General features: G+C 43.9%; 1 protein-coding gene across 3 annotated transcripts in view; it reads left to right on the forward strand.

Annotated features, from left to right (window-relative positions):
- The window catches only part of dhx37 (DEAH (Asp-Glu-Ala-His) box polypeptide 37), a 54,612-nt gene that overhangs the window by 22,725 nt on the left and 16,179 nt on the right, over nucleotides 1-15,708 (forward strand). For all 3 annotated transcript variants that reach the window (XM_038790309.1, XM_038790318.1, XM_038790326.1), the window contains exons 12-20: nucleotides 183-281; nucleotides 3,555-3,622; nucleotides 5,435-5,576; nucleotides 5,845-5,921; nucleotides 10,851-11,083; nucleotides 12,049-12,160; nucleotides 12,339-12,445; nucleotides 12,583-12,771; nucleotides 14,411-14,535. In XM_038790309.1, the coding sequence (XP_038646237.1) occupies nucleotides 183-281; nucleotides 3,555-3,622; nucleotides 5,435-5,576; nucleotides 5,845-5,921; nucleotides 10,851-11,083; nucleotides 12,049-12,160; nucleotides 12,339-12,445; nucleotides 12,583-12,771; nucleotides 14,411-14,535 (1,152 nt within the window). The remainder of the gene's footprint in view (nucleotides 1-182; nucleotides 282-3,554; nucleotides 3,623-5,434; nucleotides 5,577-5,844; nucleotides 5,922-10,850; nucleotides 11,084-12,048; nucleotides 12,161-12,338; nucleotides 12,446-12,582; nucleotides 12,772-14,410; nucleotides 14,536-15,708) is intronic.

The raw sequence follows: 15,708 nt of genomic DNA on the forward strand, positions 1-15,708 counted from the left end.
TTTATTTGCACAGGATTTGAGCCCAAGCATTAGATTAATCTGATGTGGTTTGGACTTTTGCAATTAGGACTAAATTTCTGTTGACTTTTTTCCCTCCCTAAAAATCATATGTTGCTACATAAACATTTAGATGCATTCTTCTGGAGTTTAATTTTGATTTGTGATTATTTATTTCCCATTAGGAGGTATCTTGGTGTTTCTGACAGGACAGGCTGAGGTACATTCTATGTGTCGAAGGTTGAGAAGAGCCTTTCCTTACAGACCTAACAGCAGTGTAAAAGGTAAACGTTTTACACTACCATACTGAAACATCTACTTTAAATGCCATTGCATGATTTTTGTCAAATATGTGCAACTTTGAGGTTGGCTGATGGTGTGGTGAAGAACATTTTTGAAGGACCCTATAACTATTGAATTGAGATGCGTCAATGTGAGCATCTCTGTTAGCTGTTGGGCAATATGCTCTGGATAGCACAGGAGCTAAATCTGACATTACTGTAAATGGATGGCATCCGTTAACATGTAAAGTATCACCAGCCTAATAATATGATATGGTAACATAATTTAACAACTCATCCTTTTTTTCCCAAATCCCTCCATGGCCTTACCCCTTCCGATATCTGTAAATCTCACAACTCTCTGAGATATCTCACCTAATTCTGGCCTGGGGGCCCCTCCAATTTTAATTGCTCCACTGTGTCTTCAGCTGCCTAGGTCCCATGCTCTGGAATTTGCAACAAAATACTAAATGTGCTTGTAAAGGCTGTGTTCGCAATTTTGCTACAAATAAATTAAGGAAATATTTGGACCTCCTATCAAATTTTGGTGCTGTCCAGTTTAGGGGACTCATCTGTTGATTGTTTCAGTAGGCTTTGCCAAATTCTAACCAGTATATTTGACTATCTATAGCAGTGTATCCGAAACTTTCCCCTCTGTGACCCCATTTTAATGATTGCAAGTTGTTGCATCCCCAGAGTAAGGGTGTGGGCGGTAAGGGTCGCAGCCAATAGTCTTGCCCACAAACATTCTGAAGACTCTGGGGCCTCGGGGAGAAGAATCATGCACCCGTATGTATTGGAGCCTTAGCGCCAATCCCAGGACTGTCCCATCAGTGTCTACGCTCGCTCGTCCCCATTGAATTATTTGAGCACACAACCCCAAATGATTGTTGCATGAGCCTGACTGGGGGTGTGACCCACAGTTTTGGAACCCCACGTCTGCAACAAAATATTTCAGATTTCATGCAAAGATTCCAACCTCCATTCCTAAAATGTTTCCCAAAAAAGTAGCCTCTTTGTCAGACCTTCTTGGTGTGAGCAGCTGTAAGTATTTGACTTTTCATAAGCAATTTGAGATGTTAAGTTTGTTTAATTCATTTACGGAATGTGGGCATTGCTGCCTAGGCCAGCATTTATTGCCCATCCCTAGTTGCACAAAGAAGGTGGCGGTGAGCTGCCTTCTTGAACCGCTGCAGTCCCTGGTGGAAGGTGGAACAACCTTCATCTATCTTTGGTGGGTAGGATTCAAACTATTAAAATGAATGTACTCCCAAGGATTTAGTTGTTCTTTCAATGTCTTCCCATTTTTCTGCTCAAATCCTTTTTTATCAAGGTTAACAAATTGATACCTTTTGTTTGGATGGGTAAGAATCCCAGCGTTCTGCTCCAAAGGGATAGGCAGTCAAGGGGCTTGGCCCTCTCTAATTTGCTGTTTTATTACTGGGCCGCTAACATTCAAAAAACATTTGTTGTGGATCAGTGGCCCCAATTCTATTTGGGTACAAATGGAGACTTGCTCCTATACTACTTCTATTCTTCTTGCCTTAGTCACTGCACCATTTCCCTTTATTCCCCCACTAGATTCTCCTCTAACCCAGTGATGGTCTCCTCTCTCAAAATTTGGAAACACTTTATACTGCATTTTAAGTTTCTTTCCCTGTCTTCACTAGCTCCTATTTGTAACAATCACCTTTTCCCACCTTCCGGTATAGACCCAACAGTTAAATCTTGGAAAGTGAAGAATCTGGAGTGCTTTGGGGTCCTGTTCATGGAGGGGAGGTTTGCAAGCTTTAGGGAGTTAGCTGATAAATTTCAGCTATCCAGCCCTTTTAGATACTTTCAAGTTTGCGACTTCTCGGGTAAGACTTGTCCTTCCTTTTCTTTGGCGCCAACCTCTTCCTCGATGAAGAGGATTCTGTCATTGGTTCGGCCAGGTGAGGGTCTATTTCGGACTTGTATATGGCCATGTTCTCTCATCAGATTCTGCTTTGCTACGCAGTGTGAGGGTGAAACGGGAATTGAATTGGGACCTATACTTCTGAGGTTTGGAGTGAGGCCCTTCACAAAGTCATCTCTAATCCCCGTGTGCTCGATTAAGCCTAATTCGGGTGTTACACAGGACACATTTGCCTCGGGCAAGGATGACTGGGTTTTCCCTAAATGATTTTTATACCCAATTATTTTTTCCAATTAAGGGACAATTTAGCATGGCCAATCCACCTATCCTGCATATCTTTGGGTTGTTGAGCAGCATAATGGTGCAGTGGTTAGCACTGCTGCCTCGCGGTGCCGAGGCCCCAGATTTGATCCCTGTCCTGGGTCACTGTCCATGTGGAGTTTGCACATTTTCCCCGTGTTTGCGTGGGTTTCACCCCCACAACCCAAAGATGTACAGGATATGTGGATTTGCCACGCTAAACTGCCCCTGAGTTGGAAAAAATTAATTGGGTACTCTAAATTTATATATTTTTTAAATCTTTGTGTTGTGGGGTGAGGGCCATGCAGTCACAGGGAGAATATGCAAACTCCACGCAATGACCCGGGGCTGGGATTGAACTTGGGTCCGCGACGCCGTAAGTGTTAACCACTGCGCCGCGGTGCCGCTCTGCCCAAATATTGAGGATAGATGTGATCGCTGTTCTCTTGGCCTGGCTAGCCACACGCATATGTTCTGGTCGTGCCCTCCACTTGTAAGCTTTTGGGGTTCCAAAAGAGATGCTCCATGTGGGTTTAGACCCATATCTGCTGGTGGCCATATTTGGGGTTTCGAATTCGCTGGTGACTGGGGTAGAGGCGGATGTTGTTGTCGTTGCCTCATGCGGATGTTGTTTGTATTTGCCCGTGGGTGAATATTGCTTGTTTGGGGGTCTCCCACTCTACCCAATGCTTCTGTTTGGTTGGATGACTTAATGTTATTGCTGCACTAGGGGAAAGTTAAATTCACCATCAGGGAGTCAGTGAAGAGATTTTACCTAAGCTGGCAACTATTTATTTCCTTTTTTAATGAATTAGTCATTGTCAGTTGTTACAAGGTTTTGGCTAGTTTTATTAAGTTAATTATGTGGGGGTTTTTTACTTCATATTTGCTTACGATTTTTTGTAATCTTTTGCTCTGGTTTGTGTTGGTTATCATGAAAAAACTCTAATAAATATTTTCTTTAGAACGTGGTCTCCGGTGTAAAATTATGTTAGAAATCGGGTGTGCGAATTCCTGCAGTTCAACCAAGAGTCCCAGTGTTTCTTCCGTACTAATGTTTGTTTTCCTTCAAATTATAGAAGCTGTTGCTGCTGCAGATGATTCAGTTGAAGCGATTAAGAAGTTTAAAAAGGCCAAACCTAAATCTGTAGGTGCCCTGGTGTTTTATTTCGCTCATTAAATACAGTAGCATGATATTCAGACTTGCAGAATCTGCATCATTTTGCTCAATATAGTGTTTAGAAGAAGAAAATGCATTGTTGAAGCTCCGTCTATATTGCTGAATTCACTTGAGAAGCAAACGTCTGAGGATCTTGATGCTGTAAAATTTCCCTCTGTTCATTTAGTTTGTGTGGTGGGATTCAATGGTACCTGAAACAGAAAAAACAACTATTTGGTTTCAGACAGTAATTTACCACTGTTCTAACTGCTCAATAAGGTAGACGTTGAGCCACTTGGGTTGGTAGTAGCTCAAAAATGCATTCCATCTTCACTGTTTTCATTGCCTCAGGTAGAGTCTGCCTCTGGAAACACCTGCAGGATGAATGACTCTCGAGAAACAGCACAAATACCTAATTTCAAGTCTTTTGGTAGTACAGAGCACGTCTCTTTTTACCGCAGATACCTCATTCATGTTGCTGCACTTTAGGTTTCCGTTTTCTTCTTTCATTTAACTTTTTCTTTATGGCAAATTTGATACTGTTGGTTAGAGCTGTTTTATATTTTCGGTGTCCTAATTGGTTCTTGTCTCTTGCTGGGAGACAAAAAGAAGGATCTTTTATTCTGCCCACAGTATTCAATTGATTGTTTTGTGACTCAACAGCTAGAAGCTAGCCCAATTATTGGTTGCCGACTTATTTTCTCGGGTTCTGTTTTGAATTGCAGAACCTATCGCAGTCTCACTTCGAGCAGGTAACTGCTCTGACCAGACAAGCCACACCTATAGAATTCCAAAAGAACATGACACCGAGCAAGAAGTATAAGTAAAAATTGACGTGTATCTGCACTTCCATGGATTGACACCAAGCACAAGCATTTTTCAAATTTGGTACCATTGGCAAAGCCAGCATTTACCACCTGTCCCTAAATCTTTTGAGAAGGCTGAGGTGAGCTGCCTTCATGTACCACTGCAGTCTGTGATGAGGTATTCCCGCAGTACTTTTGGGTGGGGAGTTCCAGAGAATCCCTACAGTGCAGAAGCAGGCCATTCGGCCATCAAGACTGCACCAACCTGAGCACTCTGCCTAGGACCACTCCCCTGGCTATCCCAGTAACCCCACACATTAATCATTTTTTTAAAAAATCACAATTTTAGAGTACCCAATTCTTTTTTTCCAATTGAGGAGCAATTTAGCATGTCCAATCCACCTACCCTGCACATCTTTTTAGGTTGTGGGGGTGAGACCCACGCAGTCACAGGAAGAATGCACATTAATCATGACCAATCCACCTGACTTGCACATCTCTGGACACTTGGGGGCAAATTAGCATGGCCAGTCCACGTAACCTGCACATCTTTTGGACTGTGGGAGGAAATCGGAGCACCAAGAGGAAACCTGCACAGACATTGGGAAAGTGTGCAAACTGCACATAGACAGTTCCAGGATTTGAGCCCAGTGGTGATGAACAGCTCTATATTTCCAATTCTGTGGTGTGGAAGGGAAATTGCAGCTGTTAGTGTTCCCATATACCTGCTGTGCTTTTTCTTCTAGGTAGTAATGTTCACTTTTCACCTAAAAGATAACTCCAGCAACTGCCTTTTGCTGTCGCCGTGCACCCGTCTGGTTACTGCATAAAATAGTGTAATTTCTTTCAAATTCTAAAATCGTTTCCACCCCCATGGCTGGTTGGGTCTCTGAAAGCTATATCGTCATGGCACCTGACAGTGATATGAGGTGATTGATAATCTTGTCTGACTATAATAACATATGCCAACTTTTGGTTTTATTTCTTTTTGCAGAATTTGCCAAGGATTAACCTCGATAATTACTCTGCCATGCCAGTGGATGAGGGAGACGAAGATCGCGAGGCAGGGATTGATGATGAGGATGGAGTTGGTTCTGATCTAGATCTGGATTTGGGGGATGATGATTCTGAAGAAGGTATATGGTTTTATGCCCCCACAAACACACACACACGCAACTGTCATGTACTGGAGAATTTCACAGCAAATTTGAATAACGTCACTGTGTTTATATTTGGATTATAATACTATTTCATTGAATGCACTTGAATATTGTACGGGCATCATTTTTGAATTGTCAAAAGGGCATAAAATGGGATTTACAGAAGATCTTGTACTGTTTTCCTTTAGTAGAAGTATGCGGTTATTATAAAATCAACCTTGTATCTACTTTTTTGTGTACACAGTTACGAAGTTTGATCCTTCTATTCCACTATATGTTCTTCCACTTTATTCATTGCTGGCAGCGGATAAACAGGCAAAGGTGAGCTTATTCCTTCCTGATCTCTGGTTTAAATACTGAGACATGTAGTGCTAGAGAAGCGCATATATGCTCTCCATTTGCAGCTATGTTGACTTATTGCAGCACTTTAAATAAAAAATTTTTTTTAGAGTACCCAATTATGTTTTCCAATTAAGGGGCAATTTAGAGTGGCCAATCTACCTACCCTTCACATCTTTGGGTTGTGGGGGTGAAACCCACGCAGACACGGGGGGGGGAATGTGCAAACTCCACACGGACAGTGACCCAGGGCCGGGATTCGAGCCTGGGTCCTCAGCGCCGTGGGCAGCAATGCTAACCACTGTGCCACCGTGCTGCCCTTATTGCAGCACATTTGTACGGGACCAATTATGTTTATTGTCTGTGCGGAGTATGCACGTTCTCCCCGTGTTTCCGTGGGTTGCCTCCAGGTGCTCTGGTTTCCTCCCACAGTCCAAAGATGTGCAGGTTAAGTGGATTGGCTATGCTAAATTGCCCTCAGTGTCCAAAAAAGGTTAGGTGGGGTTAGGGGGATAGGGTGGAGGTGTGGAGGTATGGCCTTAGTTAGGGTGCTCTTTCCAAAGACCAGTGCAGACTCGATGGGCCGAATGGACTCCTTCTGCATTGTAAATTCTATGACTCTATGAATATTAATCATGAATTTTTTTTAACTATAGGACAGGAACTGCAATTAAAATGTGGAATGTTTTTATTTCACTGACTTCATGCTGAACTGCAGAATTATGTATTTTGACTTGACTTTTAAGTTTAATATTTTTGAGGAAGAAGTAAGCATACATATGTTTGTAAATGCACATTGATGAGAGCAAATTGAATAACCAGGTGGAACAATATTCTTGTTTAAGCTTCACTGTCTCAAAATGTTAAGTAAAGGAAATACATATTTAAATTGCACAAAGTTAATGTCTGGATGTACTCCATGGTGCTTCGTTCAGACAAGTCTATGCAGTTATTTCCAATGTTGTCCCAATCTTGACAATACTTGAATAAAGAGCAGGAGTAGGCCATTTGGCCCCTTAGCCCTTCTCCTCCATTTAATAAGATCATGGCTGACCTGATAGCGACCTCCAACCTGCATCCCGCCTATCCCAAACTACCCCCTTCTTTACCAAGAACTATCCATCTCTGCCTTTAAAAATATTCAAAGACTCTGGTTCCAGAGAGTTCCAAGGACTTATGACCCTCTGAGAGAACAAATGTCAACTTATCTCGATTTTAAATGGGTAACCCCTTATCCGACGAACTGCCCCCAAGTATCCAGGAAGCCTTCCTCTGACCCTCGGATGGCATACTTAATCTTCTCCAGTAAGAAGTCTTACAACACCAGGTTAAAGTCCAACAAGCTAGTGTTTGAAACAAACACGTTGGACTTTAACCCAGTGTTGTAAGACTTCTTACTGTGCTCACCCTAGTCCAACGCCGCCATCTCCACATCATAATCTTCTCCAGGTGGAGAAATTCTGAGAGGTCAGCGAGCCAGTCTGCAGCTTTGGGTGGTGCTGCCGATCGCCAGCCGAGCAGGATTCTCCAGCATGCGATTAGGGAAGCGAAAGCAAGGGCGTTGGCCCCCTTCCCCATGTGTAACTCTGGCTGCTCCGATACCCTGAAGGTTGCCACTATTGGGCATGGCTTCACCCTCACCCCCACAACTTTGGACATTGCCTCAGAGAAGGCTGCTCAGAACCCAGCAAGCTTGGGGCAAGCCCAGAACATGTGTGTGTGGTTGGCTGGGCCACTCTGGCACCTCTCATATTTGTCCTCCACCTCGGGAAGAACCTGCTCATTCGGGTTCTGGTCACGTGCGCTCTGTGCACCACTTTGAGCTGCATTAGGCAGCCCCTTCATTAGGCAGCTCCTTGCGCAGGAGGAGGTGGAGTTCACCCTGCTCAGCGCTTCGCTCCAGAGTCCCTATCCCACCTCTGTCCCCAGTTCATCCTCCCATTTTTGTCTGGTCCCGTCCAGTGGTGTTTGGGCTCTGTCCAGTAGCTGTCCTTGTATTTTCCCACATAGCCCCCTCCTTCTCGCTGCTTGTGCCTATCAGGTCCTCTAGTGGTGCAATTTCTGGGGCCCCGGGATACCCTATTGTCTCTTTGCGGAGGAAGTGCTTTATTTGGAGATGTCTCAATTCCTGTCCTCTTGCTAGTTTCCACTTCCTCGTCAGTTCGTCCAGTGTCGCCAGTCTGCGCCCTACGTAGAAGTTGCCGACCGTCAGTGTGCCCCTGTCACGCCTCCATCTTTTGAAGGTGGTACCAACATGGCTGGGGGGAATTTGTAATTGCCACAGATGCGGGCCATGGGGGACATTTTGGTTATCCCAAAATGCTGTCTCAACTGGGTCCACGTTCTCAGCGTGGCCGCTATCACTCGGCTCGTTGTGTACCTTGTTGAGGAGAATGGGAGTGCAGCTGTGGCCAGGGCCCGGAGGGTCATTCCTTTACAGGTTGCCTCCTCCATTTGTACCCAATCTGTGTCGGGTTATTGTACCCATCCCCTCATTTTTTTCTGCCGTTGCTGCCCAGTGGTGGTATTGTAGGTTCGGTAAAGCCAGGCCCCCTCTGACTTTCCCTCTTAGCAGTGTCGGTTTCGGAATTCTTGGGTTCTTACCCCACCCCACACACTCACACAAACGCCATGATTAGCCTGTTTTATGTTTTGGAAAAAGGCCTTTGGGATGAAGATCAGGATGGATTTAAACAGGAAGAGGAACCTTGGCATTATGTTCATCTTGATCGTCTGCACTCTCCCCGCCAGGGAGAGTGGGAGTGAGCCCCACCGTTGAAGGTTTTTCTTACTTCCTCCACCGGGCTGGTCAGGTTCCACTTGTGGATCTGTGTCCAGTCTCTGGCTATTTGGATCCCCAGGTAACGGAATCTGTTCTGGGTTGTTTTGAACGGGAGCCCCTTCAGCTCTGTCCCTCCCCCTTTTGGGTTCACTGGGAATGCCTCGCTTTTGCCCAGGTTACGTTTGTAGCCAGAGAAGGTTCCAAACTCTTTCAGTATTTGCAGTATTGCCTTCAGTCCCTCCTGTGGCTTCAAGACATAGAGGAGCAGGTCATCTGCATAGAGTGAGGCTCTGTGCTCTCTGTCTCCTCTCCGGATTCCATTCCAGCTTTTTGTGTCCTGCAGGGCTATCGCCAGGGGTTCGATCGCTAGTGGGAACAAGAGTGCGGACAGGGGGCAGCCCTGTCTTGTTCCCCTCTGTAGCTGGAAGTATTCAGAGTCGGTGGTGTTAGTTCGGACACTCGCTTTCGGAGCATTGTACAGGAGCCTCATCCAGGTGGTGAATCCCGCTCCTAGCCCAAACCGTTCCAGTACCTCTAGGAGGTAGCTCCATTCAACTCTGTCAAAGCCTTTTCTGCGGCCAGGGAGATGATCATCTCTGGTGTTCTCTCCCTGGGCCACCCCTTACTTTTAACAGTGACCCTGTAGTTATATATTCTCACACAAGAGAAAATATCCTCGCTACATCGACCCTGTCAAGACACCTCAAGATTGGGCAGCACGGTGGCGCAGTGTTTAGCATTGCTGCCTCACTGCATCGAGATCCCAGGTTCAATCCCAGCTCTGGGTCACTGTCTGTGTGGAGTTTGCACATTCATCCGTGTTTGCGTGGGTTTCGCCCCCACAACCCATAGATGTGTAGAGTCGGTGGATTGGCCACGCTAAATTGCTCCTTAAAGTGAATTGGGTACTCTAAATTTATAAAAATGCTTCAATCCAGTTGCCTCTTACTCTTCTAAACCCAAGACTTCCTCTCTTAGCTGAGCGTAAGATTGCAAGAAATAAGAGCAGGAGTAGGTCCCTCAAGTCTGCTCTGTCATTCATAATAATAATCTTTATTATTGTCACAAGTAGGCTTACATTAACACTGCAATTAAGTTACTGTGAAAATCCCCTCGTCGCCACATTCTGTCGCCTGTTCAGGTGCACAGAGGGAGAATTCAGAATGTCCAATTGAATGTCTAATTCACATAATAAGCACTTCATTCTGGACTTGTGGGAGGAAACCGGAACACCCGGAGGAAACCCACACAGACACGGAGAAAACGTGCACAATCCGCACAGGCAGTGACCCAAGCCGGCAATTGAACCCGTTTCCCAGGTGCTGTGAAGCAACAATGCTAACCACTGTGCAACCGGGATCTGACTGACATTACTTTGGCATTTGCTTCACTGTCCTCGACTTCCCGATGGACCAAAAATCTGTCTAACTTAGCCTTAACTAAATTCAATTACCAAGTCTCCACTGCTGTCGGTGGAGCAATAGGATGTCGGCTCCATTCCTTCACATGTAAAGCTGTACAGAACTCACTATGACTGGGAGTGTTCGGTTTATGTGCAAATTTGAATGTATGTCGTTTTGCTGCACTTTCTGCAAGCCTGAAGCAAATATGATGAGGGCAGTAGTTTTCATAACCATAATTTTGGCTTGTTATCTATAGCGTATTGTGAAGTTTGCTGTAGATTTCAACAGGCCATTCCAATAATTTTTTAAATAAGCAATTGGAAGATTTGAGAACACTGGTTTTCAATTTTTCCTGTACATGGGACTCTACTCGTGTTGTGTCACATCATGGGGAACCCCTACATTATTTTCGAAAATGTATGTTAACTAGCCAAAGGAAGTAGGGTTTTTATTGCACAAATCATTTGAAATTAATATGGCAGCAGCAATAAAGTGTTACAAATTCAACCAACACAATATGCAAAATAATGTACTTGTAGCAAGCTATGTGCACCTAGTCGGAGAAAATGTGGATAATCATTGTACATTTCTGGGGTTATGCACTTTCTGGGATCCATTAACCATAACTGGATTAATATATTTGTGTACAAAATGTCACTTTGGCTTATTCAGAAATAAGGGAGTTAGAAATTCATATTCTGAAAATGTAAATTCTCTATTATTTAGGTATTTCGACCTCCTCCAAATTGTACTCGGTTGTGTGTGGTCGCAACGAACGTAGCTGAAACCTCCCTTACTATCCCAAACATTAAATATGTGGTGGAATGTGGAAAGGTGAAGAAACGCTTTTACGATAAAGTTACTGGAGTCTCGTCATTCAAAATCACCTGGATATCTCAGGCTTCAGCCAATCAAAGAGCAGGTCGGGCTGGTCGCACAGAACCGGGTCACTGTTACAGGTCAGTAACTAGACTTACCAGTAAATAGTTTTTAAAGCCAGACCAACATCGTGGACCAGCATTCTGTCCCTTGGGCTGGAGCAATTGATTTTGAGCTCAGATCTGGAATTCTGCACCCTGTGAGTCCTAATTTCTCTGGACTGACAGGAAGTGAGTGAGGTCAAACACCTCCCCACTAGCACAGCCAGGGGGATAAATTGTTGGGTGGGTCTCTCATACATTGTTCCGAATGGATCTACATTGGTCAAGATTTTGGGAGGTGGCAGTTAGTGAATGGTGTGGATCACTGGGTGAACCTACAAACGGGAGAAAAACATCATTTATTTCAAAAGTAAAAAGAATGTTAACTTGGTTTTGCTTAAATTATCTTTTTCTTACTAAACAAGTTTTTGAACAGGTCAATCGACTATTTCTAGTTAGTGGAGGGTGCTGCATATTTACCCATTTTGCATAGAGTGTTCAGTGGCAGAAACTGATGCTATGGTGTAATCCTAACAAGGTGCATACGTTTTTAGATCTTAAAGCCTGAATATTGCATCAGGCATGCTATTAGCCCTGAAGCTTTGTAAAAGCCTTTAAAATCCCAAATGGCGAAGCTAGGTTATTCCTTCCAGGCAATGAGCTTTATTTATAATTAATAATCTACGGAATAATCTGTTCATCACAAGCTCCCTGAATGGAGTCAGATATTAGGGCGTACGACCCTGAGATAATGCTGCAAAGTTGTTGCCCTAATTCTGGTCCCTGTTTGAAGGTCAGGAACATGGAATCACCTCCAGATTTATTTTAACAGTTGTAGTGAGGTAAGTATTTACATCTTAACAAATTGTCTAAAAAAATTAATTTGTGTCTCGGAATACAATATTGTGTGCAGATTCAGTGGTAAAGGTGCTTTTGTTGTCTGTCAAATCTGTAATATTAGAATTTGTGGTGTGGTATTAAATGCAATAAATGTTTGTGTGCAGGCTCTATTCCTCGGCGGTTTTTGCTGACTTTGAGAAATTCTCTGCAGCTGAGATCACAAGAAGGCCGGTGGATGATCTCGTTCTGCAGATGAAAGACTTGAACATTGAAAAAGTATGTTTGTTGATGATTTATTTTCTGATTTTCTTTGCTTGACTGCATTGTGATCATGTAATTTGGGTTTTAGTTCAGATTGAGGATCTCTCCAGTGTTAAATAACTCCGGATGCAAAAGGCCAACAATATTGTGCGCACGTGAAAGATGCACAATTAATTTGATTCTTTTTGGACAGGTGATCAATTTTCCGTTTCCAACGTCTCCGTCACCTGAGTCGTTGATAGCGGCTGAGGAGCTTCTTATTTCTCTTGGCGCTTTGGAGGAACCACCAAAACATGGAAGGTAAGAGAAGGACTAGATTTCTTTCATTTGCGTTTTCAAATAATGTTGCTGATTTAAAGGATCTCACATTGGATTTCCTCTAGCCTAGTGCAGATCAGTTATGGATTTATTGAAGAACTTATTTCTTGTCCTTGCAGGTTCAAGGAACTAGAACGGGCAAAGCTGACATGTCCTATCACACCTTTGGGTAAAGCTATGGCTTCTTTTCCTGTGGCACCTCGATATGCGAAGATGCTTGCTTTAAGCAAACAACATGACTGTATGCCATATGCCATTATCATAGTTTCTGCTATGACTGTAAGGGAACTGTTTGAGCAGCTTGACAGGTAACATTTGCATTTGTATATATGTATTTACATCCTCTGTGATTATCCACCTACTTTGCTATCAGTGAGATTTTTCATGGGGAATGGTTGACAAGTGAGTCTTTTTATAGCATTTTCATTTCAGCAGCAAAATGCTGCTACTGCAACAGTTGTGTCGATCCAGAGGAAGATAGCAGCAGGAGTGGGCCATTCAGCCCATTGAGCCTGCTCGTCCATTCAAACAGGTCAGGGCTGATCATCTATCTCTATGCTATTTTCTCCCACCATCCCCATATTTCTGGAATAGTTTCAGCCACTGGGCCCTGAGGGAGGTTCAAAACAATTGACAGACAAACACACCCTAACTCTGAACATGAGCTCCACCTATAGAGTGAGCACTAAATAGTGTGTACAATGGCCTCCAGCAATCCCATTAGCAGTATCAGGAGCACTGGTCTTAGTAAGGCTATAGACCGAAAAACCAAAACAACGATGCCTGTTTCTCAGCAATACAGGTTTAAACTCTGAATTGATATCAAAATTAGTCACTCTGCTGAGTTAATTGCAATGGAAACTACCAATCAGTTGATTTGATGCTAACATGCACACCCTTTAGCATTCACCTTAGAATTGGAGGATTGCTGGCTGTAGGGATTTATAAACCCATTTATGAGCTGTTGCAGTTTTGGGCAGCATGGTAGCATAGTGGTTAGCACAATTGCTTCACAGCTCCAGGGTCCCAGGTTCGATTCCTGGCTTGGATCACTGTCTGTGCGGAGCCTGCACGTTCTCCCCGTGTGTGCGTGGGTTTCCTCCGGGTGCTCCGGTTTCCACCAAAGTCCAGGTCCAGTGTACAGGTTAGGTGGATTGACCATGCTAAATTGCCCTTAGTGTCCAAAATTACCCTTAGTGTTGGGTGGGGTTACTGGGTTATGGGGATAGGGTGGAGGTGTGGGCTTGGGTAGGGTGCTCTTTCCAAGAGCCGGTGCAGACATGATGGGCCGAAAGGCCTCCTTCTGCACTGTGAATTCTATAAATTCTATGAAATTGATGCAGTTGATCCTGAGAGAATTCAAGGTACTAGGTGGGGTGGTGGCAGTCTTCCATCTCGTGAGGCAATGGTTTGCTTCATGGTGGTCAGCTGTGTGTTAAGCATTGCTTCAGGTGGCTCATGGGCCTCGCTCTGCCATGGCAGTCTCTGCTGTATTTGCTGCAGCAGAAACAGGAGCTGAGAAGATGCAGTTTTCACTGGCCTCTGGGCCCTCTTCTCAGACAGCTGAACTTTTGTTCCTGTTTGCCTCTTCCAATGCCCTTCCCTTCAAACTGTCAGCTTCCAGAGGCAAGGTATTGGAATTGATTGCTCGTACAAGGGCCCTTTAGGTTCTAAAAACAAAGCCTGTAATTTTCACCGAAAGGTTTAAATATGTTTTCCTCTCTTCACTGGCCTTTTTAAAAAAAATTTTTTAAAAATTGTGTATAATTATTTAAAAATTTAAAGTACCCAATTCCTTTTTTCCCCATTAAGGGGCAATTGTAGCGTGACCAATTCACCCACCCTGCACATCTTTTTGGGTTGTGGGGGAAATCATGCTATATAATACTGCTTTTCTGTGTTGCCTTTTTAAAAATAATTTTGTCTCACATTTTTGGCTTATTTCAGACCAGCAGTAAGTGATGAGGAGACTGAAAAACTGAAACGGAAAAAGGCTAGAATCTCTCAAAAGAAGTGGATCTGGGCTGGGCAGGGTCCATCTCTTAAACTTGGAGACATCATGGTCATGCTTGGTAAATCAGCATTATTTAAATCGCAGGCAGCTAAAATCTCTGACTTGCAATTGTGTGTCAGATTCTCAAACAGTGTGACTTTAATTCAACTCTGTCCCAAGTGATTTTTGTGCGCTGGCTCCCATTTTGTGAAAGGGCAATAGAAGGAAGACAACGCTAGAATAGAATGTTCCACCAAAGGGGTTAAAGAGATACCTGCAGACAGTGGAATGGTTGTTCTATTTCAGAGAAGCGCACAAACACAGGTCACTAATGAGCCTCAGTGTGAAGTAATTTTGTGAAACTTTTTTGAGGAACATGCCACTATGCGCTTAGTGCTAAATGGAGTAGCCCCTTTCTTTCTCCCCTCCCATCTATTTCCGGGGATATATATTGCAAGTGAAATTGCATTGAGCTGCACAGACCAAAACATATATTTTCATTCTTCCCTCCTGATCACCCTTGATCTCACCCTCCATATATACTCCCCAAATTTTCAGCCACCCATACCTTTTTAACTTTCCAAATCTGATGACTTCTGCATCCTGGGATCCCTTCCTGTCATCAGTAGCAGCTGTGGCTCTGGAAATCTGTCCGTAAACCCCCCCCCTATTTGTTTTTCACTTTTCTCTCTTCCTTTGACTGAGCTTTTTCATCATCGACTGCTGTCTGATGCTTTGGTTCTGCGACTTTTGTTCAATTTGCTCCAGTGAAGCGTGTCCAGATATTTTTGTACTTTAATGGCACTCGATCAGTAGTAAGCCAGCTAAAACTTTCTGTGAAAGCTCATGTATGTAAAACAATGCAAACAACATATTTATATAAAATGCCTTTATGAAATGTCGCTTCACAAGAGCATTATAAAAGAGAGTATGATACCGAGCCCCATAAGGAGATATTAGGTGAGATGGTCAGAGATTGATTTTAAGAAGTATCTTAAAGGAGGAAAGCAAGGGCAGCACGGTGGCGCAGTGGGTTAGCCCTGCTGCCTCACGGCACCGAGGTCCCAGGTTCGATCCCGGCTCTGGTTCACTGTCCGTGTGGAGTTTGCACATTCTCCCCGTGTCTGCGTGGGTTTCGCCCCCACAACCCAAAGATGTGCAGGGTAGGTCAATTGGCCACATTAAATTGTCCCTTAATTGGAGAAAATGAATTGGGTACTCTAAATTATTAAAAAAAAAAGGAGGAAAGCAA

This window comes from Scyliorhinus canicula, chromosome 1, assembly GCF_902713615.1.
Source record: "Scyliorhinus canicula chromosome 1, sScyCan1.1, whole genome shotgun sequence".
In the NCBI taxonomy this organism is placed as follows: Eukaryota; Metazoa; Chordata; class Chondrichthyes; order Carcharhiniformes; family Scyliorhinidae; genus Scyliorhinus; species Scyliorhinus canicula.